The 24918-nt window shown below is 38.9% G+C and overlaps 2 protein-coding genes across 7 annotated transcripts; both read right to left on the bottom strand.

Annotated features, from left to right (window-relative positions):
* Positions 1-3749: 3749 nt before the first annotated feature.
* Positions 3750-14583, bottom strand: M6 (neuronal membrane glycoprotein M6). Of its 3 annotated transcripts, XM_090171326.1 has the most exons (9): positions 14131-14583; positions 14006-14052; positions 8831-8996; positions 8569-8601; positions 7978-8137; positions 7750-7906; positions 7580-7662; positions 7354-7419; positions 3750-7270 (listed from the first exon to the last, which is right to left on the bottom strand). In XM_090171326.1, the coding sequence occupies exons 2-9, from the start codon at positions 14007-14009 to the stop codon at positions 7145-7147; spliced, it is 795 nt and encodes a 264-aa protein (XP_090027452.1). In that variant the 5' UTR covers positions 14010-14052; positions 14131-14583; the 3' UTR covers positions 3750-7144. The 3 variants fall into 3 exon arrangements, with proteins under 3 accessions (XP_090027452.1, XP_090027450.1, XP_090027451.1); XM_090171324.1 differs by lacking the exons at positions 14006-14052; positions 14131-14583 and adding an exon at positions 9636-10548; XM_090171325.1 differs by lacking the exons at positions 8569-8601; positions 14006-14052; positions 14131-14583 and adding an exon at positions 9636-10539.
* A 745-nt stretch (positions 14584-15328) lies between these two features.
* Positions 15329-24828, bottom strand: LOC149947601 (uncharacterized). 4 transcript variants are annotated; one of them, XM_090171318.1, is made up of 9 exons: positions 24549-24828; positions 20541-21430; positions 18509-19373; positions 18181-18302; positions 17820-18120; positions 17136-17758; positions 16773-17074; positions 16259-16693; positions 15329-16199 (listed from the first exon to the last, which is right to left on the bottom strand). In XM_090171318.1, the coding sequence occupies exons 2-9, from the start codon at positions 21369-21371 to the stop codon at positions 15518-15520; spliced, it is 4161 nt and encodes a 1386-aa protein (XP_090027444.1). In that variant the 5' UTR covers positions 21372-21430; positions 24549-24828; the 3' UTR covers positions 15329-15517. The 4 variants fall into 4 exon arrangements, with proteins under 4 accessions (XP_090027444.1, XP_090027445.1, XP_090027446.1 ...); XM_090171319.1 differs by lacking the exon at positions 24549-24828 and adding an exon at positions 22758-22873; XM_090171320.1 differs by having other exon boundaries at positions 15330-16199; positions 17136-17746.
* Positions 24829-24918: the final 90 nt, after the last annotated feature.

Here is a 24918-nt window from a genome sequence, read left to right as displayed (position 1 = left end):
CAAACTGTTCATGATGGTGAGATGGAACGTCGATATAACTTTTGTAACTGGCCCTGTCAGACGAAACCGCGGATTTTCTGAATCTACCCTTCTTGTCAGATACGATTCAAGAGATGGTCCATTCAACAACCGAGAGAACCACACGTGGAGTGGTGAAACTGGTGAAATCCTCAATGGTGATAATTACCAAGTACGATTTTGATTAAACGTAGGACAGTCCAGCTAGTTCGTGAATCAAATAATTTTACATATTTTCGGCCAAATCTTCTAAACGAACAGAATTAGTTAGTTTTCTTGCCAAAAAGAGTGGCGACATTCCATGGCCGTTCTCTGTGTCATTATAAAGGGGTACAGTTTATAGACGCGACGATTTGTTTATTTGCTTCTCATCTGGACCTAATAACGAGTTTTCAAAAAGTTAGACTTTAATTTTTACATTTCAAGAAACAAAACAATAGTTTATATCAAAATATACAATTTAAATTAATGTAATGTGTCCTTATCTTTCTTTTTCTTAAAATTCTGGGAATTCAACTTCTTTAACGAAGCCAAAATTAGTAAATTACATTCCATATTGTTTTTAATGCAAGAGTTTGCACTTTGCAACGATATATATCTGTCTGAAACCTTGCTGTTGCCTGAGCAATGGGTTCCAGATAAGAGATAACCTAGTTTTCGGAATTCTCGAATAATAAAGTAGGCAAAGCCTTGGCCAACTATTGAGTGCTATGGCCAAAATAACCTGCGCCACTACATCAATTTCGTGTTGCTGTGGAGCATCCTAGCTAACTAGTACTAATTTGTTTTTCATCTTAGTGAATATTTTTCCCTCTCCCCTTTATTGTTTTTGAGTAAAATTAAATCTTAAAAATCGTTTTTATAAGAATTTTCGATTTTTCTGGAATTTACAAACGAAAGATTAACCTATTTTAACGCTGTTGATTATTGTGCGTAAAATAATTGTAATTAATTTAATCGTTCACTTTTTCTATTTGTACTTGTAAACTTAATATGTTTAATCGTAGTTTAAAGTGGTTGTTCTCTCTCACCTTGCTTCCTATTGAGACATCGAGTAAAACGAAGGGAGTGGGGAAATCCCGAGAGCGTTAATATTTTTAGTTACGGTCCTAGCTTGACCCCTGGTTTAGAAATGCAGTTCCCTGTCCCCTTCTGGGGATTTTACACGATGACGAGGCGCCACTGCAATACCCTCGCATCTTATTAAAAATAATGTTTTCTGGAGTAATGCAGAGTTTTGTCGTACCGGACCCGAGTGGTCACTCTTACTAGCTTAGCTAAACGTGTAAGCTCGGAATTTAATGTAAATAAAAGTTAGTTTGTTTCATTTTAAATCAGTCGTTTTCATTTCCGCGACCATTAAACGCGATTAAGATCAACGAGTTTTTCAGTCGGTTCGAGTCTATCAAAGATTGTCTCTCCCAAATGAATTTATATCTCACCAGAAATACATGTATTTCTGATCTCACCCCATCCGTCCAAAGTGGAGTATCGAATATTTCACGAAATTTCCACAATTCTGGGTTATATACTTTTGGTCAGACCAATTTCAGACACAGTGTCATGTTCAAACGATTTATTTTCTGTTGATCCTTTGACTTCTTCTAAAGTCGCGGCGCGTCTTCGCACTTGTATCTTCGTGGCTCCGGAGATATTGGTCTTCTCTCGATACTGTTAATCGCAAGTAGTCTGTTGTTTCCTTTCCCGGTACATTTGAATCCCACTGCTGTGTGCGAAGTGGGGATTGATCCACCCATTGCTGCACCTTCTGCTGGGTTGAGTGGCTTGCGTCAAAGGTGAGACCATCAGTAGTAGGGTTCTGCTACCCATGCTGGATTTGTCACCTGTCCGGGCTAGGGGGACGCTGGCGTAGGGCACTATGATGATAGGCCTCCGGTGGTATGGTCTCTGTTACTAGGTACACCGGGCTACAAATTCTGACACACTGTCCCGGTACATTTTGGCCCTTATCGGGTCGGAGTGTGCAATAACTGGTGGCTTTACCCCGGAGTCAGAGTCCGGCTCTTCTAACCCATAAAGGCGGTGGTGCACTGGGAGATGTGAGCTCTGATCAAATGGTGTTATCTCCACCTCCGACTTCGGTCAGGTATGGGCTGGAAACTGAGCTTCGGCTCAGGCTAACGGAGAGGGTCCAGGCCAAGTGGTCGCCTCGGAGGACTGGGTAGCCTGCTGTAGGGCATGTTCTCCGTGTGAGGCACAGTGTTTACCGGCCTTTTGTGGCAACACCGGGTGTCCGTTACCCAGCTGTGCCGGGTAACGTGGGCGTCTGTGTGCCCGTCGTTCCCCTTCAGGAGCTCTTTCTGAAGGGTATGGCTCTCTACCTACGTAGGTAGGGTGTCGGCTCGAGTTGCTATAGCATCCGCTCTTATTGGTCGTCCCATTGTTGTACCTTCTGCTGGGTTGAGCGGCTTGGGTCAAAGGTGCGACCGTCAGCGGTAGGGTTCTCTCGCTGCCTTGTCTGTTCTGTCACCTGTTCGGGCTGTGGACGCTGGTGTGGGGCATTATGATGAGGAACTCCAGTGGTGTGCACTCTGTTTGCGGTACACCGGGCTACCAATCTGATACACATGTTGATCCTTTGAACCAATTTCAAAGTTTCTTTGCCAATGGACACTTATTCGATTTTGTTAAAGTCAATGGAGCTTGTGTTATCTACAAATGATGTACATTTAAAGTTATTTTTGAGACCTTGTTATTTATTAGAAAATTTTGTTCTCTTAAAAAGTGTTGAAAAATATAATGAACAAATTCTGATACATTTTTAATATGCTTACGTTTAGTAAAATCGGTAACTGCGAGATATCTGAAATCTGTCTATCGGTTTACAATGAACTCAGATTAGTTTTGGGTAAAACTATCTAGTTTGCATTTTGATCCATATCAACTGATCTGATAATATCTGAACGTTAATGCAAATAATCTGATACATAATTTATCACAATTATTTATCGGTTCAGATCTGTTGTGTAGGTATTGATTAAAAGCACTAAATACATACTATGCTAACTTATATTGTTTTAAGGAATATTGGTAAAATTAAAGAATTTGGCGGTGAGTATAGCTAGACGAAACTATATTCCAGCGGAGTAAATAGATTCCCAGCACGGTCGGCAGTCCAGCTGGGTCCTATAAAAGGCCTCTTTAGTTCATATAAATATCTTAACGGGCTCGGCGGCAACCGGCTCGCCACTCTCTGTGCACGGCCCTGAACACCGATATTTGCGTGCACGAATATGTCAGCACCGAAATGGCCATATACAAAAATGTAGTGATTTCAAACTTCGGTTATTTCAGTACATTATTACTGCGTTTACTTACTATGGCGATTTTTAAATGATTTTAACATTTTCCAGGAAGTGTGTCACATTTTAGGATTTTTTCACATTCACGAATTAAGTTTTGAATTTTCGAAGTGATTATTTACATTTTTGAAATGTGTACGCAATTTCGGTGTTATGTCTGGCTCCTTAAGTGATTCTGATTTTATAATATATCTTTAATAGATATATCTAGTTAGAATTAGAAATTGAATTTAGAAGCTAATTTCAAAGCCAAATGGTTTCTTAGTGGCAGTCCCTTCACTTCGTACTAGACTGTTGAAAGAATAGATTGCGCTTATGACGATTAGGAGTACTCATTGAATTATTTTTAAGTGTCGCTGTTAAACGTTCGCTGTATTTATTACTGCCAAGAAACTCAATAAAGAACTCTTTTCCAGATGAAAATGAAAATCCTTTATTTCCGTATTCTATACTGCACCATCTAACAAACAATGATGTGTGAAATACAATGCTATATATGATAGTTTGAAACATTGGCGAGGGAAAATTATCACTTTTTCATAATTATTGTTTTTTCTTTTTCATAAACATCTAAAACTTTAGGAATATACAGTATTTATATTGCAGCCCCACTTTTTAATTTACAACAATTCAATGCGCATTTCGTTAAAGTACAAAAAAAATTAACGTTAATTATTAAAAATAGACAATCCGTGTTATAATTCAAAATTAATATCAAAATGTGTTAAGCGTGTATAAGCTAAACACAAAAATACTAAAAACAACACATTAATAGGCATAAAAGAAATTATTGGGATTAATTTCTTTTAAAGGTTGTAATTATGTCGCTACATTTGAAATATTTACTTGAATATTTTCGTTAATTTTTGTATAATAATATTTCAATCCGTTTCTACATCAAATATTTTGCGCTGGACGGTCGCGGAGAAAGCTTGTCACTATTCTAATGTGCAACAATTTAATTAACTCATAAATAAGCGTAAACGATTTAACAATAGATCGATTTCTATGTAGTATTTCACACGGTTGTTTTGATTTTATATATATATATATATATATATTTATATTTTTCCCCTAAATATACTGATTAGAAATACAATGAACCCTAAATCTTAAAAGATCGTATTGCGGAGATGGTAAATGCTTATAAAACTACTTCATATGTCATATATTTTTTTGGCATTTACATCAGTGTACGGTACGTTTTCTCCTGGTTGTACAACTTCAATTTTACATAGGCTAGCGCATTTGAACAATTTTTTAATTCCAAGTTAAAAACTATGGATTAGTTACCGTAAATAAAATTTCATTTAAAATGTACCTTGAGCTATTTTTAGGCATTTTCCAATCAAACAAATATTACGTAAATTTGAAAATAATTTTCATTGTAATCGAAAAAATGATGATATTATTTATAAAATAGAGATAATGAGAGACACCCCAAAATTTGTTCATGATTGAGCTAGAAACACGATCAGTCTTTTAACAACGTTTTGACTTTTAACTTTAAAGTGAGTTTAGGTAACTGCAGTAACATGAGCACCAGCCGTGACTTTGAGAATATAATGTGGAACAGTGAGGAGCCTTTAAAATTACGGTTTCGAAAAATATTCCATCGTTAAACATTGGCCAAAACAAACGTTACTTTAAGTCTATATCTTTAATATATTTTCGTCGTCGGTTCGCTTACAATCGAGAGTTCACCGCGAGCTCCAATACGCGGGGCTGAGTGGCCAAAACAAAGTTTTTCGACGGAGTAAATATGGCGGGTTTAGGTCCTCGCGTTGCCTACGCTTTTGTCTTCAGTCAATCTCGATCTTTGGTTTTGCTCCGTAGCAGACGCTAAGACAGATAACCGTTTTCACTGATTGAAATTGAAAGAGGGCATCAGAAATTTGCTAACATTACTGGGTTTTAAAGTCTGTTATTAACGTAAAAAGTTCGACTAAAATAAAATTGGGATGGTGAATGTCAAAATGGCGGCCGGCCACGGCTCTCGGATATGTGCTGGTTTGACCATTAATTAACCTGCCTAAACAAGTGTCAATATATATTTACTGAAGGTGGATTGGGTTCAGGTATGTCATTGCTTATATATTTATGTGTTAATACGTTGAGATTTGGGCCCTGAATTTTGGCAAACGTTTTAGAATAACGGCCGAGCAGCTCATTTCGTACATATCTTAGAATTAGGCATTTTGGCCAATCATTGGGCAGTCACTTTCGGTTCATTTTTCGTCGTAGATTTAATGATCTCTTCGCTATAACCAATTCTAACACTCCTAAAATATTTCCAACGCATTCAATCGCAAATTGCGATTTAGATCTTTATATAATGAATAAGTGACACTGTACATGCATTGCATCGTTTATAATATTTTTACCGTTAATTCAAAACTATAAGAGCATTCGGTTTAGACATTTACATAGAATTGCGAATAAGGGCAATGTCTTTATATTTATAGGTCACAATGACCACAAATGCTGGTTTGCGGTAATAATTAAATACTAAACTTTCGTGACCGTACATAATTTAAGTTAAAGCGACTTGTGCAATAATCAATTATACCCTTTTCAGACAAGATATTAAAGGGTTAAAGTTACGAAATTAACTTTGATGTACTAAACTTGATTTTAAAACAATATCTCATCCGCAGAGGGTGTTATCGTGTTGAAATTATTGAAAGAATTTCTACGCTTTGTAATGAGAGTACATTTTTCTTAATTATATACACAAAATTAGACTAGGATAATTTTAATAATATAGTGTAAATCAGGATTTAATATGAAAACCCCGAATTGTTACTTAAAACCAGTCTCAGGCACTTCTCTACCTTTTCACTTAATTTTTCTGGAATAAGGGCAATACGATTCGCGTTCCAAGATGGAAATACCGTAAATTTTATCCATCTCCCGTGTCATTAATGATTAATGCTATTTTAGCCAAATGGGTTTTTAACTACTTACAGAATATGACAAAAATGCAGTGTGAAATGTACATTTACAAGATTCTCAAAACATAACCATTAGTGTTATATTCACACTTAACATAAATACTGTATTTAACACTAGTGCGATACACACTATAATATCGTTATTTGGGTATTTTTCGTTTCGATTGGCATCGGGTGCAGTTTCCAACCATCATGATATCATTTTAATAACAAAGTTTTTGTACGCTAAAATTGAATATCACTCATTGACATTTCCGGGCGTCAAATATTTACTTTTCATCGCTTCGCTCACTAATAAAAAACTGCACTAAATGACAACTATTTCTTCTCGTGGAAATAATCATTGTTTGTCATGATTAAAATATGATTAACAGTATAGTTATGTCATATATACTTTCTTTAATTATGTACACTCGAAAAATTAAAAACAAAATTGGTCTAACATTGGTTTAAAAAAAACGAAGTCCAATAACTCATGGACAAAAAAAACTCAACTTGCCAAGAAAACTTCAAGGAAGAAACCAAAACAAATACGAAAAGTGGGGTGGTCAATCGTAAGTATGACAGGAAGACCATGTTAAAAATTATATATTTGACTGACAAATTTAACTACCGCGTGTGCTGGGGTCATTTAACACTGTCAACCCAAAAAAGAATGAAAAATAAAATAAACTATACGCAAACAATTTTGGAAAAGAAAAGATCCAATTAACATAGAAGGTTTTAAATATGTTGAATCTGATTTAACCAGCAATGGCTATAAAGTTGTATTTTTGGTTCTAACGAAGTTTAACGATACCGTCTGTATCTGCTGCCCGTCTCTTCATTGAAGATTTCTTGGCTTTTGTCCTAAAACCTATCTTTCAAGGTGCCCATTTCCGTTTCTTGCAAATATTGAAGCTCCTGCAAATCTTGCAGCTTCTCGTTGTCCTTAATGTGAGCGTAATTCGCAGACAGGCACATCAGGTAGTGCATCTACACGTTTCAAACATTGATTAGCCACTGGGAAAAGAGCCAAACACTTTGGCATCCGGCTGAAACGTTCACTCAAAACTTACCAAACTTATTAACACCAATACGCAAGCGGCTAGAGATAAAATGAACATGACTGTGGCGTCTTCCACCTTCATTGAAATAATAATTTAAAATGGTTAATTTTCATGATTTTAACTCAAAAACACAGAAGGGCAAAATCGAAGATTATCGGAGATATAAACGCGCGGGTAACAAACTAATTTTATCCATCTGTGCCCAAAAATAAGTTGCTATTTATATTGGAATTACGTAATGTTTGCAGAATTCGGTTCTTTTTCCATCTCCACAAAGCTTAAGATGTTGGATATCAGTAGTGTTTGGAAACATGAAATCTGCATTTTGAAAAGAAAAATTCAGTACAAAATAGAAATACCATTGTTTTTTCCACTAAGAACAATGACATCAAAACACGGACTAACCAAACTGAGTCAAATCAATGCATCGCTTGTTTTCGTCAGGTTCCTTTGCCACTTCATTGCACATTCCCCAGAATATTGAACATACGAATGTGCAAACGACTAATATCGCTAAAACGATCAACCAAGCTAGCTCCAACAAATAAGTTATGATCAGGAACTAAACAGATCAAGGGAAAAGTCTATTTAGTATAGAAAAGGGAATCGTGGTAAGTTATAGTTCGTAATTACAGCTGCGCAGGATATTCGACCACCGAGACGAGCTCTCCATCCTCTGTAGACCTTTTCCCTCGTGGCTCCGGTCGCGAGGAAACCAACCAGCAGCATCACCAAACTGAGAAAGCCCATTGAAGCACCCACTATGATGAATACTATTTGGAGGTCATTCAAGCTGTCGAAAAAATATATATCATGTAATATTCTGCCAGCACTCGTAACATTTAGCCATGCTTACGAAGCGCTACATTATGAACACTATACTACACACAACATGGAAATTTTCAAATGAATATGGAATTTTTAAAGATATTGAGATATTGTCAATTGCTGACAATATCTGGAATGGGGTTTTATGGTAAAATATATAGACGATGAGGACTCCCTGGGCGATTTGGTTCAACTCGCAAACACTTGCCCATGCTCTGGCACTACCTTGCTCGATGAATACAGACACCTTGCAATTTCACTTTTTTTAAACATTTTTTTTAAATCAACGGGTGACAACGCTAAGCTGGACGTTATTAGTGGTCATGCATTGTACAACAATTTTCTTCATCATGCTCAAATCTCCAACGGACCTGCGTGTAAAATCCTCAATCTCACCTGGTTGGACTGCGCTCCTCTGGACCAATGTAGCTGGTCGTTAAAACCCAAAAATTATAGTTTGTGCAAAGACAGTAATATATAGTAAGTGATATATGTTCATAGCGTGTATCAATCGGTATACCCAAGTGTAAAAAACATCACAGCCCAAAAATAAGCGATAATAATGTGTGTATGACCAATTTGAAGTTACAATTTCGGCAACCTCTATTACAAAAATTAGCTAAAAAGATATTTGAGACGTAGGAATGGAGTTTCTTACCCGTAAAATTGAAACTTGAAGACACTCTCGAACATCTTTAAGGAGAGAGCAACGCCTCTGTACATACAACCCAGAAAAACGCCAACACCGGCGCAACACAGTATCGTCGCGATCAGAGTCGCGTACGGTATTCGAGACAAACATTTTAGACAGCCTCCGCAACATGCTGAAACGACATTAGAAAGAAGTTTTAAACGCCAAGTGTTTTTATCAACGTTCTACTCGCGTACTGGTAAACCTTAACAACAACCCGCTAAGACTCACGGTTGTGTTGAATCTTTTTCCCCGTATACTGATACCACAATTTCTTCAAATTATGATGGGTCGGATTTCTAACGCAATCTAAACTAAACGTGGAGGGGGCGTTTAGAACCGATCTCAGATCGTCGCAGCTGGTGCTCCATATTGGTCCAGGCGGTAACAGTAAACAGTGATCACTCCAGTTGTGTTTGGCTAACGACTCCGATTTCAGCTTACAGCTCCAACAATCATTCGCGTCATTGGCCCTTTTTGACATTTGGGAAACTAGTCAAGTTTTTAATTTCGGAAACGCGAATCTGTCCGTTAGTCCCCCGGTATCGCGATCTAAATGAGCTAAGTTTATTTCCCATATAAGGAAATAAGCCATTGGTATCGGAAGGGCTTCTTTTAATCAAATTAGCCATAACCGCCATACAGCGAACGAGGGTAGACGTACGTTAAAGGTTTTAAAAGTAAACGCAACGAGGAAATGACGCTTTCAATTTCCAAACCCATCGCCGAATAGCGTATATTTCGAACTTTAGAACAATAAAAAGTGCCTTACATGAACAATGGCAGCCCTTTTTGCTGGTGCCCACAACCGGCATACTCGAGTAAGAGTACGTTTTGCCGAACATTATGTATATCTGTCTTTTCTTTGAATTAAAATCTCCAGATTTCGAGATATTTTATTCTTCCGTTTCCGACAATAAGGAATAGGTCGATAAACACGCGGTGACGCCCTAGAAAGGAGTGTAAAACTTTGCGCGCTCCAAAAAATCCATAAAATGCCGCGGTCGGCCGTTACCCTTAAGCCTCGGCGAAAACCTTGCGCTTTAATCAGCCGCTTCGACTCGTCGTTTTATCTACATTTGATTACGAACTAAATTATAGGCTACGGCGTAACTACGTCATATGTAAAGTATACCGATAACTATATTTATAATCGCTATTACGGTTGTAAAATATCTCGTACAGCTTCGTGAAAGAAAAATGGCCGTTACTAGTAACGCCTCAGTGTTCGCACCGAATCATTCGGCGGGAAACTCGTACGAAAGACGGGAAACAAATCGCACCCCTCCCGTAGAATCCTAAAGGCCCCCGATATTAGTCATTAAACAGGTATTTATCCCTCGGGGTATGAAGATTCGGAAAATGACGCCCCGTTGGATATTTTTTCTCAATTAGATTATCAGCTTCTATATTTGAATAAATTCGGTGTTTTTTCAATGGCAACGTGTATTCTTAGCTTCGTATCAAGCGAGCGGTATCGCAAATAGTGGGTAGGGTTTGGCCTGATGTTACCTGCCTCTACCGATGCACTTTGGATAAGAAGTACGTGTCCGGGCTTGTATCTTCGCGAGATAAGGTTTCAGTTTGCCCTTCGAGTTGTAATTACCATTTTTCAAGAGGTTTTGGTTACGATATGTTTTTCTAACGGGAGTATAAACTGTGAAGTTACGTATTTATGGTGGTACACTTGATTTCACACTTCTGTTATATGAAACTGGCGCTAGTTACGGTGAAAGTCAACAGATGATTTTTCAAAGTAAAAATATACTCCCTTTAAGTATTCCCGTTAGATAAAAATGTGTTTTTCTCGCGTGTTTATAGCAACACCGATCCATAAAACCTAATTTCATCTAGTTATATAGTGTATTTGTCATTGTATAGGATTTTGCATATAACCATATTTACAATTTCCCATTATAGTTATAAGCATAATTTAATTCTTGGAATTTAGGTTATAAACATTACTTACTATTTAGGTTGTAAGTTACTATTTTCCTCGTTTAGATTATACGGGCAAGTTAGTTATCATAGTTATATGTATATTATAATAGTGACTACTTAAGAAATTAGGTTATACCCATATGTTTCTATAATAATGAACATAACATCACTTGACTTGGCTTATATCAACATTAATATTTACAAGTTTGTCTCATAACAATATTTATTTAATATTTATCTGTTAGGTTTATGTTCACGCGAAATAAACCATTAAGTTTAAAATAATTTAAGCTCGCAAACACGAAAAATTAATCTATACGGCTAATTAGAGAACACCGATACAAATATTATAAACGTTAATTATTTAAAGTACTGGTATAATTTTAGTAATACTATAAATACATATACGAAATGGTTTATAGGTCATAAAGACGTTCTTAAAAATTGACGTCTATATGTGGATACACCATATAAACCGTGAATTTTGTAACTCGTCTACTCAAACTGCTTCGAATTTAAGCTTCGTCATTGAAACATATACCTATATATAAATACGTGGGCATAATACGCCGTGAAACGCTAAACTCTCTTCATGACCATGAATAAAATTACTCTTAATTGTCGGTTATCAGTGTAGATGGCTTAGTCCTTTTTACATAACCAGAAATACCGCGGGAGTTTTAACCGATGATGAGGTTCCCATGATGCCTCTTTCACAATTATAAATTCTAGACTATCGTTTCGGCGGGCGCCTATTTTTTACTCATCTCACACCATCTACCGTATAATATCGTGAACCATTAAATGGCAATGAAAAATACAAAGAGCGAACGGAGCCCGTTGAACCTTCCAAAGACATTCCTGGCTTCCAGGTGTATCGCCTCAACGTCAATTCAAAACAAAGAGGCGGACATTAGACCGCGTCGCAAAAAAAGACCAAATATATCCGAAGATAGATGCGCGCGGGGGAGTCGTTCGAGGTCTCCAAATTGCTCTTGTTTTTCTTTTTCCTCGAATAATTTAAAACAATCAAGACTTCAAATTGTAAGTTTCCTAGTTGCACCGTTACGAGCTCCACTTTGGAAGGAGTTGAGCGTCTGAGAAGCCATATTAGTCACGCTCGAGTGGTTATCTTGTTCCCGTCACGTGACCCTTCCGCTTACTTACAGTATACGCGACGAAGTGATGAAGCTAGTAAAACAAAACGCGTACGGAGAACGAGTGGTAATAGGGCTTAGTGAAACTAACTCGCTTCAGGCGTTCTTCCTACGCGATTTATCGCGCTGGGCTTAATCTCACTACCATCTAGTTAATATTTCCCAGCATCCGACTTTAAAACAAAGCTAAGAACAAACCGACCGTAAAGTTCTAACGCGTCTTCATAAAAAAATAAGGCTATCTAATAACATAAACAAGAACCACAAAAGATATATATGCCAGTAGACATTTTTTGCTTCTTATACATAACGCGTAGAAAAATCATTTAGTACGTATATATCTTTAACTAAATAATCGCCATTTATCAGATTTACGCCGTGTATAAATAATTTTTAAATATGCTTTATATAAATTAAATATTATTTTAGAATGTTTATAAATGGGAATTATTGTACACAGAAATGGGAGTCATCACGTTTTCGGAAATTTTTCATTACACATTTCCGGGTGTAGATTAACAACGTCCTTTTGAAATTGCCATTTATTCAGCTCGACAACCTTTGGATCTTTTCCGATTAAGCCTAAATCAGCACACACCGGAAGATCATGCCGTGATACCGACGTTCTTTGGTCGCTAGGGGTTGCGAATAGTTTTTAATGAGAATGCCGATGTTTGCGCCATATTTGGGCGGAGTATAACTGACGTAGCGAAATCCTGTTTATATTTCCTTAAAAAATACTTTCTACGCCAACTGTACTAAAAACCTATACACTCGAGGTTCTAAGATGCATTGTGATATTCCACTATTCTTTACGGAATAAAATTTAGGTTAAGGATACTTGTCCAGAAAGGGTTCAAAAACCACGTACACGTTTCTAATAAATTGATTTCAACTGTACGCGAAAAAACGCCATTTCCCGAAAATTATAAAATACAGCTTAGACATTTAGACTATTTTCGTGTCTCTCGAAAAACACAATCTTGGGTCTTGCCAAGAAAAAGAAATGAGCAAAAACGCTTCGAAAGAATGCCGCACAGTCTTCCCAACTACAACTGTTTTTTTCGACGAAGCTCAAAAAACGCTAGAACGATTAAGATAAAAACATGGGCCCCTGCATAATACTAGATCTCCCTTCGTTTGACCGTAAAGAAAACCTAAAATGAAGCGCTCCAAAAGAAAAAAAAATCACTATAGGCCTAATGTTCCATTCTCCTCCCACAAAAAAAAACGAAAATAAAGCGCAGAAAAGGGAGATGGTCGCACGTAAAGTCGTGCCTTTAAAAAGTTCTTCAGTTCATGGATCACGAAATTCGCGTGTCCTATGAGAAACGGTACACGATCTCTCTCAGGCGCGCTCATACGGGAAGCCTCTGCATAGCGTTTCTTTCAAATGGAAGCACATTTTCAACCGGGTGTTAAAAACCTCGCCAATTCCAGCTGGTTTTTAAGAATCTATTAAGGGTTCTTAAAGTGTTTAAAACGCCTGAATGGGCGGAAAATTCATAATTGAAAGGGAATTGCTGGAAATTAAAAGTTCGCCGTAACAAGGGGTTTCTCCTTAGCACAGTGGCCTCGTTCAAGGATGGCTCAATTCGAATTTTACTTTGCAATTCGGCTTTTGTTATACATAACAGAGGGTTAGTTTTACTTTTACACGAATTAAATTTCGTTTAAATACAAATTTATTGTCATTTTTAATGGATTTATCCCCATATTCTATTAGGTGGATATGTAATATGTAACCGCAGTAATTTAAGAGAGTACGTTCATTTCATATGAATACTTTAACCAGTATTAATTATCCCTGTGTCCCTTGTTAAGATATTTTTATGTTTTGGCATTCTGTATAACCTTATATCATTAAATGTAGCCAAAGATCTTGATACTTAAACACACAAGTTAACAAAAAATGAAGTTAATATACTTACACTTCAAGTCCCATAGACACTTAAAATCTACTCAACATATTACGACAGGAAATTCGTTTTGGTTAACTTACCAATAAATAGTTAAAGACCAAAATATAAATTAAGACACTCACCCATGTTAAATAGTTAGTAGATGATATTCCCAAAAACAGCAATGACGCTGAAAATGTTAAAATTAAAAGTATTACTCCACAATCCACTTCACGTCGATCAATAAGGAATGGTGACGCTCTCTTACTTTTCAACGTACGTTAATCCCAATTAAATAAGAAGTATTTGAACGTAATTAAATACCTAGGCAAGCATAAACGCGAGCTATACCTAGGCCTTGGCGATTAAATGCGACGAAAGGCCTGCCAGTGCAGTGCCTATTACTACTGTCAGGAACGCTCTAATTTAGGAACTGGAGCAAAAAGTCATGTTATGTGCGTTATTTTAGTACACTGAGTCGCGATTCTTTAACTTAATCGGAGGTGTATTGTGACAAACGGAAAATATTTTTAGCCGAAACATCGCGATCACCGTTAATTAATTACTCATTAGCGCGCTTAATATTAAAGGGATGCCAACCTTGGCGTTACTTTTGCGTCTCAGCATTGGTAAGCTCGCAGTGCCTCTTGCGCGATAGGTGGGTCCCAGACTTCTGAGAAAGCAACATAGCGAAATCAACCAATCACGAGAGGCATCTAACAACCTGTTGAGTGAATTTTTCCATATTATTCGGCGTCCATCGTAAAATTTGCGAAGACTCTATCGCCATCTAGTGGCGTATCTTGTAACTATCCACCACGGGCCAATGCCCTGAGGTTAGAGTCCTTATGAAGAGGATGTCACGTGTTTAAAAGCATTCTAGAGGCGTGATACTTTATTGTTAATAGCTAACTAATCGTGGCTTGCAATCCAAAAAATATATACTTTCGTCCAAACCAAATTTATCCAAAAGGTCGTAAAATGCTAAATTACTCAGTAAATATGTGGTTTGTTAATTTCGTTGAATGACGCCGAAAGATGGCACCACCACAGTTTCGATAAATTTCATAGAAATACGATCACCATTCCAACATGATTCGAAATTCGTACGTACTTGACAAAGTTGAACTGTTTCAACCTCTAGGCCATCTCTTAGGCGTGGATTACAGGTCACTTGTTAGGGGGGGGGCGCATGTTTCCAGAGGTCTCATAATACTGATTGGTGGGTTGGGCCCTTATGATGCTTTGTCAAGAAGCAAGAAGGCTGATGTTTCTACGCCGCATCTGAGCTAACAACGCGTTACGATTATTTACCTAATTTAACCACGCTGAAATAATGTTAATTTTATGAAAACGGATAATAAAAATATGACGAGTAGCAGATGAAATAAGTCATCTACATAGGGAAACTACAGCGAATTAAATTTAAGTCACCAATGCTTTCATATTTTTACTTTCGTTTTGAAAAATGTAAATCGGATAATTTACAACACTGATTAAATATAAAACGAAAACATTATTAATATATTTTAATATTTTACTATAGGCGCAATTTATATTATAATTGTACAGGTGAAAAGGTTATTCTGTACTCGCAACATACCCATATTAATCTATTAGAACTTTCTGAATAGAAGATGGCTCGTGTGTACTTCTCACAAAGGCGTTTCTTTCTTTTTTGGTATTTTGATGGCTTCCTCGTATATAGGCATAACGCGCGAACTGTTCTGTTTGTTTTTCCCGCTTTGATTTTTATTACTAACACTAGTGACGGTTGGTCCTCCAATACTGCCATGGTGCGACTGATTAGGATCCTTCGTTTTCGCGTAACCTCCTTTGTAATTGGGATTAGTAACTATTCCATTTCTCCTAAACTTGGGTTCCGGGGGTCGGGGAATCGCCGTATCGATCGCTTGGCTCGCTCTAATTTGGGTAGATGACTGGTTCGCGGGAGGATTTATGACGATCGGCACGTGCACGTGGTGCGGCGAATTTCCCGAGTTACCCTGAGGACTTAGGGAAACCGGGGACAGTCTTTGACTTAAAACTTCGCTCAAAGGAGATTGGGGTGGACTAGGAACTGGACTATTTTGGGGCTCACTCAACGGAGACAAGACTCGACTGGCCCTATTTCTATTTCGGGTGCACTGTTGCAATTGCTGGGTAAAAGTCATGTTTTGCGGCACGCTGGGTTGATAGTTTAACTGCGTCGGAGGCGTTTGCTGGTACACCATTTGATTTAGATTGCTAGAAGCGTGAGACGGGCGATTTTCAATTACCGTTTGAGGCAGCTGTTGCATTGATTTATTAGTAGAATTTGTCAGATTACTTGACGATCTGAAAAAATAAGCTAAAGTAAGATCACGTCTCGAAAAAAATGCCAATGAAATAGTAACCTTGATGATGAATGATTCGAGACGAACGACCTCCTGTTCCCTCCGGCAGTTGATGTTGGTGATTCTAGCAGAATTACCTCATTCTGACCCGATATGACACCTGGTTGACAAAGAATAGCCGAGCAAGGCTTCGTTTCGGCGGTGGATGCTGAAGTCAAAGATGTCGTGCTAGTACTTCCGTGACAATGAGCGGATCTGCTAAAATCAGAGGCTTGACTAGCGAAATCTTCGAGAATTCTGATGACAGAATTGTGATTGCCTTTCGTGGCGACCCTAAGTGGGTTCCTGCCAAACTGATCAGCGTGATTGGGATCGGCTCCGTACTCCAGAAGTACAAGCACGACTTCTTCGTGACCCTCCTGCGCCGCTATGCATAAAGCTGTTGCGCCTTGATTACAAGTATGGTCCACGTAAGCTCGTCTTTCAAGGAGTAACCTTGAATAACAAATTAAATATGTAACGATAAGTTCAAGTTCATATAACAAAGTTATTTTGTCGACGGACATTAGCCTACCTAACAACAGCCGCGTGGCCTTGCCAGGAAGCGGACTGCAATGCAGTGCGTTGATCGTTGTCAACAGCGTTAACATTAGCGCCATGGGTTAGTAATAAATCAACCATGTCATAATGGCCCTGCCAAGCAGAAACGTGTAATGGAGTCCTCCCTTCTAAATCTCTAGCATCAACATCGGCACCGTGAGTCAGCAAAAACTCCGCAATTTCCACACGATTTTCGAGAGCTAATAAATAAAGCGTTGAACGTCCGTCGGCGTCTCGATAATTTATATCCGCCCCTTCGGCTATTAGAAGACCAACCTGATAACAAAGTCTGATCATTATTTGACTTGAATTACAAAAGGTACGATTTGTTACGTACCGTTTCTTTGTGCCCTTCTAAAGCGGATACCCTAAATCCTGTTTTTCCATCATGCGATTTAATATCGACTATAGAATGGTTGAATTTCAAAAGTCGACCGACTAGCTGAGTGTGTCCTTCCTGAGCCGCTAATATCAGCGGAATTCTACCATCATTGTCAACTTCATTTATTCTAGCTCCGGCTTCGATCAAGATTTCGGACGCTTCTTGGTGACCCTCAAAGGCCGCGTAGTGCAATGGTGTCCATCCCGCATTGTCTCTGTGCATCTCGTCTAAGCCGCGATCCAGTAGCTGGCGAACCACTTCAGGATTCCCTTGAGCAGTAGCTATAGACAAAACCGTCCGGCCTTCAGAATCAATCGTATCAATGGCAGCACCCCAGAAGAGCAAAAGATTGACGACTTTAGGATGGCCCATAGACGCTGCTGCAAACAGGGGCGTTCTGCTGTTGTTGTCAGTGTGATCAACGTCAGCGTCTCCTTCGAGAAGAAGTTCGCACACTTCGCTATGACCTTCAAACGCGGCGACTAGCAACGGCGTCATCCCGTCTCTATCTCTGTGGTCAACTTCGGCACCGCACTCCAGCAGAAGACTCACCACACCGGCGTGTCCTATTGTTAAAGCTACGTGTTAATTGAATTTACCTGTTTCAAACCAAATCGTTGGAATAGCTCGTATAAATACCTTCCGACGCTGGAACGCATAGCGCGGCGACGGACAAGGCAGTTCGGCCATCGGCATCTTCGTGGTTTATTTCCGCACCGTGTTCTAGTAAGTGCTCCACTATCTCGGTATGTCCCATATACGCAGCGGCGATAAGGGCCGTTCTGCCTTCGTTATCCTCCTGATTAACGCAGGCTCCGTGTACTAATAGCTTCAAAACGATCTCTTCGTGACCACCCCAAGCCGCGGCTCGCAGCGCTGTTCGTTGGTCCGCATCTGCCAAATCAACAACGGCTCCACTTTCCAACAAGGCATTTACCACCTTAAGAAAAATAAAAATTTAAATACTTAAATATTCTGCTAGGGAAAAAACGTTTCTTACTTCAGTATGTCCTGCCCAAGCTGAAGACCTCAACGGAGTCCAACCATCATTATCAGCGTGGTCAGGATTAGCTTTGGCTTTCAATAAAGCTTTAACCACGTCAGCGTGCCCTTGCCTTGATGCTTTAATTTGTATTTCAGATCATTAGTGGCGTATCATTTAAGTAATCGATACCGTCTGGAATTTATTCCTGATTCTAGAAATCATTATCTCAGCAATTATATCTACCGACGATGTTTCGCCAAATGAGGCGAAAGCGATCCAATGCTGGATAATCATACCTAGAGCCAAGTATAGATTCCTGGTAACCTTTAAGGGGCTCGCATACCCAAATTAAGAGCAGTTTGACCATTTTTATCGACAACTTCTAACGCGGCATTTTTCGAAATTAGCCTTTCGACTAATTCAACGTCGCCATTATGCGCCGCGGTGTGCAATAAAGTCCTCTGATTTGTATCCGTTTGGTTTATATCACTACCAGACGTGAGCAAGGCATCCAAGGGGTCTTCCGGGATTATAACGATCGAGTGTTGGGTGCCCTCTTTAAGCTTCCTTTTGAAATTTTCATCTTGCGGATTATCCGTAGCTTGCGCACCGGCTTGAACTAATAAATTAATAACTTTAGGGTTCGTAACCGGTTGCCAAGAGTTTGTCAAAACATCCTCGACAGGCGCTCGACACAAAATCAACCACAAAGGCAAATGAAACGGTTGTAACGGAGAAGACACGCTGATTTTACTAAGATGAAGAGCGAAGTCTAATACTTCCTCCTGGTCTAGCATCTGCGCCTTGAGGGTATACCTCATGGCCAACATGCCATGACCCTCACTGGCGTGGCATAAATACTTTTGCGTACAATGTTTAACGTCCAAAAGCCATTCGGCGAAACTGTGATGAAATAGTATTTTAGTCCCATTTCGACCGTCGATAAGCACTTTAGACAAAAGATTGAATCTCTTTTGGAACTCGTTCCACGTAAGCAGCGTGTTCCTAGTCCAAACGCAATGGTACAATTGTACCGTCGTCAAAGGTTTCCGAGCCGCCAACACCGCGTTTAGGATGGGTTGAACGCGCGTGAACTGTTTCCTGACAAAAAGTCTTTGACACAACCACAGATATAAACCATTTAACGTCCCGGGTATCTCACGGATCTCTCTCAACATGATAAAATTTTCTGCAACACCATCCAAAACCTAAAAATAGAATAAAACCTAGTAAATACAAACAAGCTGAAGATTTTAAGTCATCGATTTCATGTGGCACCGAAATATCAGGAACCCATTAACGTAATTAATATAGAATCAGAATTCCCTAAATGTTTAAAAATTCGTCAAGCGTCACTGTTGTCTGTCATTTCGGCTTTTAATACGTTTCAAGCGATAGCTCGCAAAACAACAATTGGCCAGGGCCGGATTAAAACATAGCTCCCGCAATTTGTAATAGACAAATGGATGGAAAATACAATTTCAATGTAGACTTTGCGGATATTTTAGTGACGTTAATAAATGATTGCTTTACATGGTATTGAAAAATGTGGACGCATTTACTAAAATTACTCCGAAAATTGTTTTTTGAAGAATAAATGATTAACTATTTGTACTCTAATTTTTTCGAAACCTTTTGGTGCCCCTTGTAGGCTTGGTGTCCTAGGCCGAGGCCTAGTCGGCCTATTGGGTAATCCGGCCCTGACAATGGCACCAACAACCAAATTTGAGGCGCCCTTTTCGTAAAGCAAAATACTGTTGAAGATACTGCACGACATGTCTTATATTTGAGATAGTTATATATATACATATATATATATTTTATAAAGAAAAAATTAGAAGTTTCTTTTAACCCGATCGAGTCATTCATAAAACCGTCCGAGGACTGTTCACTCGAGGCCTCGGTAGTCCCATGGTAGCGGCGTTGGGACGATAACCCAACGGTTGTCGGTTCTATTCCTGCCCGAGGGGATGTGATTTTTCTCAGTCACTCTGGTATTGTAACATGCTCAGAAGCCTTCTGCGCATGTTACAATACCTTGGTTAAAAGAAACTTCTATAATAGATCTTATGTTTAGTTTGTTACATTTATGGGTTCTTGCCGCTAAAGGCTGTTATCAACAATGCATTCAGCTACTAAGAATATGGGAGATCAGCAGTAGCTAAAATTTGATTTTAAATCCCAAAACGCAGACATAGATGGCGATCGTTGGTGTGAGAGTGTCAGGGAAAATCTAAAGTAGACGAGCTTTCAATGAAAGATATGTGAGGATGGGCTTAAGAATCTCCGCAGCCCCATATTCTTAGGTACCCGAATTCATTCTTGGTGTTATCAAGAAAATTTGGCGCGATTATACTTTCACTTAATAAGCGTACTTTTTCCAGGTAAAGAAAGCAGCCATTGCTCTTAATGTGTAGCTGATTTAACATTTCGGCCGTCTCTCTGCTCAAATGTTGCCGGAGGTGCGGCTCTTGGTCCAGTCTACACAAGATATATTGCTGCACGTCGTGAACCACGTGACTCTTCCTCAAATCATCCAAGCTAATTTTCCGGAAGCCAGTAAACATCTTGGTGACGCTTTTGCTTTGTTTGCGAGCGGAGCACACGAGTAGCAGCCAACGAGGAAACAGGTGGTGGTGGTTCGCCAAGAGCTCGGCGATGGTCTTGCTGACGCCGTTGCTAATTTTGTTGGATTCGGAATTCGACGTAGCCGAGGCGTGGAAGAACGATTCGTCGATAGAATCCACCAAAAAGAAGCAAGTTTGTTTGGGCGCCTCGGATTCCACTAGCGGAAACAACACCGCTTTTCGAAAACATTCGTCAGGATCTTTCAGAATGTTTTCGGGTTCCAGGGCGCTCTCGATGTCTCGCTTCTTCGTCAGCTCGCTGTAGCCGGACACCAGCGAAGATTCGGAGATTTGACTGATCAAACTTCGAATGAAGCCCACCAGAGACAAAGTGTCCGTGTCGTGCGCCTGGCAAAAATGGTAGACTAGAACCCGGCGGCTCAAAGAGAGTTGTTTCCCTTGGGTGACCGTCGGCGACACGATTTCGCAGCACAGCGCCGTTTTGCCGCAGCCGGGGCCTCCCATTATCAGAGCGCCGCACGTCTTGGATGTCGGCCGGTTTTCCAGGCAGTGCGCTATCTTGGCGAAGGCCCATTCTCGACAATAGAATCTCTTGCCTTGCAACAGACTTAGAGACATTGTTGCGCGCGAATCACCGCTTCCTTCCTTTGAGTTCCGCTCTCAGAGATTCACTCATTCTTCGGAAAAAATAGAAGATAAAAAAAATTAACACCCAATAAAAAATATGACACTTGAAAATTTACAACGAACTAAAAATCTGCCTACTCCGTTCGAACCTACTAGCACTCGACACCGCGCGACTGTTACGGATGGGAATTTAAAGACGAGTGAGATAGACTACTACGTGACAATGGTGAAGAATGAGTCAATGAACCAATTTTTGGACAATGGTTCGAATGGAGAGAAATTGAAAGTTTCCTCGACGGGGAACGTAAGAGACGACGGGGGGGAGGAGCTAAAATTTTTATTCTTCGCCATATCGCGTCAAGTTTTGAATAAAGAAATGATAGAAGTTTCCCATCGTCGCTAGGAGACAGGGGGGGGAGGCTAATATTTTGGAACCAATTAAGAGCACTTTAGACAACAAAAGTTTCAAAACGACAGGAGGCCTCCAATTTCGGTTACGGCGGTAATTCAGTAAAAGCCGTAAAACTATACAGCCGTTGTTTCAACTTTCAAGTTAACACTTTTTATGTGAAGTACAACAGATGGGTTAGCGTGGCGTTAATAACCAAACGTAGTACTTTTACTTAATAGCTTTCGTCAAGACGCGATGCCCGTGTTGACGCGCAAGGTTTTCAAATGTGTACTTAAAATGGGCATTCCTTGGATAAACGTGGGCGGTGAATATGAGATTGTTAAGCGAAGTTCCTGAACGGTGCATTACATTCGGATGGAACTTAGTGGCGAAAAAAAAGGCGGCCCAAAACAGAAATCGATTCCCGACGTAGCGTCGGCGTTTTCCGCCGCGAAGATTCATTCAACTCTGGCTCGTTTATTTTCGTTCAATTTTCCCAAGCATGCACAACAATACGTCAAAAACGTAAAAATAGTTAAAAACTTTCGAGTTTGAACTATACTGGCGAACCGCGATAATATTCAAACTTTTAACAAACCATAAGTAACGTAATAACGATAAGTCTGACGCTTCCTATTGTTTCAATGCTAATTTTCTGACCGAACTTTATTTTGACAATCTCCGACATGAGCTCGCGACTGAACTGAGTAGTGTATTATCGTCATGCTCCTATTAAGACACTAGCAGGGTCTGTGCTCAACTGAATCTTAATAACACTGCGTAATAACTCAGTTTGGTGTTAATATTGGTAAGTTGTCATACTTATCGTTATTAACTTACTTATAATCAAAGCAATACGGAAACAGCGAATGTCAAATAGAAAGTGGTTGACCTTAAGGACAGTTCTAATCGCCAATGAATACGAAATAAATAATAAAGAGAATCAATTAATTTTAGCGAAGTAATTTTAATTAAAGGGAGTCTACCTTGAGGGTGGTCGAGTACTTTCTCGTGGTTGGGGAATACAGTAAGCGCGTGACGCCGTAGGTTGGCGACTCGCGTAGCCGGAGGAAGTGTAGCGATATCCGTGTATTTATTTTTGGAGCGAGTGGCAGGGGGAAAGGGGAAACGGCAGCTGCCTGGCCCGTCTCGGAGGGACGAGGGGGTTCGTGAGAAGTTTCAAAACCTCGAGAACGGCAGACGAAAGTCGCGCTAAATTTATCGTGCGCCGAATGCACGTGATGTAATCAAGTTGGGAGGGTAAACGCTCCTTCGAAAAGGGCCCGAGAAGCGTTTACGAATGGGTGTCAAAAACAAAAACCGAAGCCGTGAAAATACTTCGTTCCAAATAGGGCTTCACGGCCTGACCCTTCTCAATTAAGCCGACTCTCGCGGGGGTACGTTTAATGTACAGTGACTAATCGCGTTAGGCCCATCATTCTACGACCTTAATATTAATTCGCAGTTACTTTAGGTAATTGCCCAAATTTGCTTTATTAATTAACGTCCGGGGATAGAAATTAAACTAAAACTGTATGTTGGAACGAAGTGGATTCGAGTTTTTTTAAACGATTCCAAAGGTCGCGACTGATGGGTATCGGTAGCTTTCACGTGATGTCATTATCTTCATGGTGGAAGGCGAGTATCGTACCGCTTTACCCCGTCACGTTTAGCCTTTAAAACACGGCCGCCATCTTGGCCAAGTTTCACGTGAAACGGTAAGATATTGAAAAGGTTTACAGCCAAACCTGTATGTAGGTATAATTACGGGCCACCCGTGATAATTACCTTATTTTTTCTTAAGAAAACTACCATAAGAGAAATGCGAAGAATTTAAATAATTTCCTATAGGTATGTCTTCTGCTTCGAAAAGAGAAAGGTTCAAAGAGGAAAAACTCATCGACTGACACTTTTAAATTCGAAAATAACGGCTTAATTTTGCACCTCAAGGACGCAAAATTCATTTCTTTCAAATATAGATTGCAATATATTAATATTATGGGCTCGAATACCAAATTAATTTCGCAAACGTTAGGGTGAAATGTATTAAAAAAAATCCCAATTCAATTTATCATGTATAAAGAGATGATGATGCGAAACGTTTGACTATATTATTTTGAAATATAAATTGCATAGATACCGATACATACAGGAAGGAAATGGGTTGTAGAAAAAGCTGAATAGGCATGAAAGTTATAAAAACGCGTTATTTCGAAAATTTGCACTTAGACTAGTGTTATCTTATCAGTAGAGGAGATAAATAAGGCATGCTACATTTAAAGGTTGGGGTATTGTTTTCCTTTGGAAAAATGTAATTTATCTGAGAGCATGTCATTTGTCAGTTGCAAAGTATTTTATAACTGACAAAGTGAGCGTAAATGGTAATATTGATAAAATTGTCTGCCAAAACGTTACACCCATTTTAGTAAAAAATCTATTTGTAAAACAGTCATGTTCTCAAATTCTACCTAATACAAATATACATATACACAGCACCACATATGCTACTTTAAACTTGTTTTAATAAAATCTAGAGCAAGATATTCATATATCCAGTGAACAAATTAATTTGAGTTAATATAAAATTGTGCATATTATAAATTATATTTATTTATATACATATATTATCCATATAAAACATTACTATTTCCAAAACTAGGTATATCTTAAGAGTGAAATTTCTACAATTGGTATAGCACATTTAAATTATATTTGAATACCAGACCTATTAGATTCAACCTGCGGTAAAATGCCTACGGAAGGCCGATAACTCTTACCTATATGTTTATGTGTATTCCATTCTCTACAAAGGAAGCGTAACTGCTGCGGTTATTCATTGACTGCAGCAAGGCCTGCACCCAGAGAGAAGCACGTTCAACTTGTCAAAATGTTGCCGAGGGTTTAAGGATCGAGAGATATAGTTCTTAACATTTTTAAGGACAAATTATAAAACAGTAAATACTTCAAATTAAATATATTTAAATATAAATGTGAGTTGTAATTAATTGAAGCTTGCTTTAAATAAAGAAACATGAAAAGCCCTTCGAACAAAGCACCGTCATTACATTCTGATAAACCATAATGGAGTATAAAACGAATAGATTCAAGGATCAAGAGGAAACGTCTACAGACAGATTATAAAACTAA

This window comes from Leiobunum rupestre, chromosome 4 (assembly GCF_980474605.1).
Source record: "Leiobunum rupestre chromosome 4, qqLeiRupe1.1.hap1, whole genome shotgun sequence".
In the NCBI taxonomy this organism is placed as follows: Eukaryota; Metazoa; Arthropoda; class Arachnida; order Opiliones; family Sclerosomatidae; genus Leiobunum; species Leiobunum rupestre.
This window is presented reverse-complemented; position numbering and strand designations above follow the sequence as displayed.

Excerpts from the sequence above, each read along its gene's own strand:
- M6 (XM_090171324.1), bottom strand. The coding sequence starts at position 9,708 with ATGTTCGGCAAAACGTACTCTTACTCGAGTATGCCGGTTGTGGGCACC. Across the intron at positions 8,138-8,568 it reads GAGGAGCGCAGTCCAACCAG|CTTGAATGACCTCCAAATAG; the intron begins GTGAGATTGAGG and ends TTTTTTCGACAG. Across the intron at positions 7,271-7,353 it reads TATTGGTGTTAATAAGTTTG|ATGCACTACCTGATGTGCCT; the intron begins GTAAGTTTTGAG and ends TGAAACGTGTAG.
- LOC149947601 (XM_090171318.1), bottom strand. The coding sequence starts at position 21,371 with ATGTCTCTAAGTCTGTTGCAAGGCAAGAGATTCTATTGTCGAGAATGG. Across the intron at positions 17,759-17,819 it reads ATGCGTTCCAGCGTCGGAAG|CTTTAACAATAGGACACGCC; the intron begins GTATTTATACGA and ends ATTAACACGTAG. Across the intron at positions 16,694-16,772 it reads GGCCACGCGGCTGTTGTTAG|GTTACTCCTTGAAAGACGAG; the intron begins GTAGGCTAATGT and ends TTGTTATTCAAG.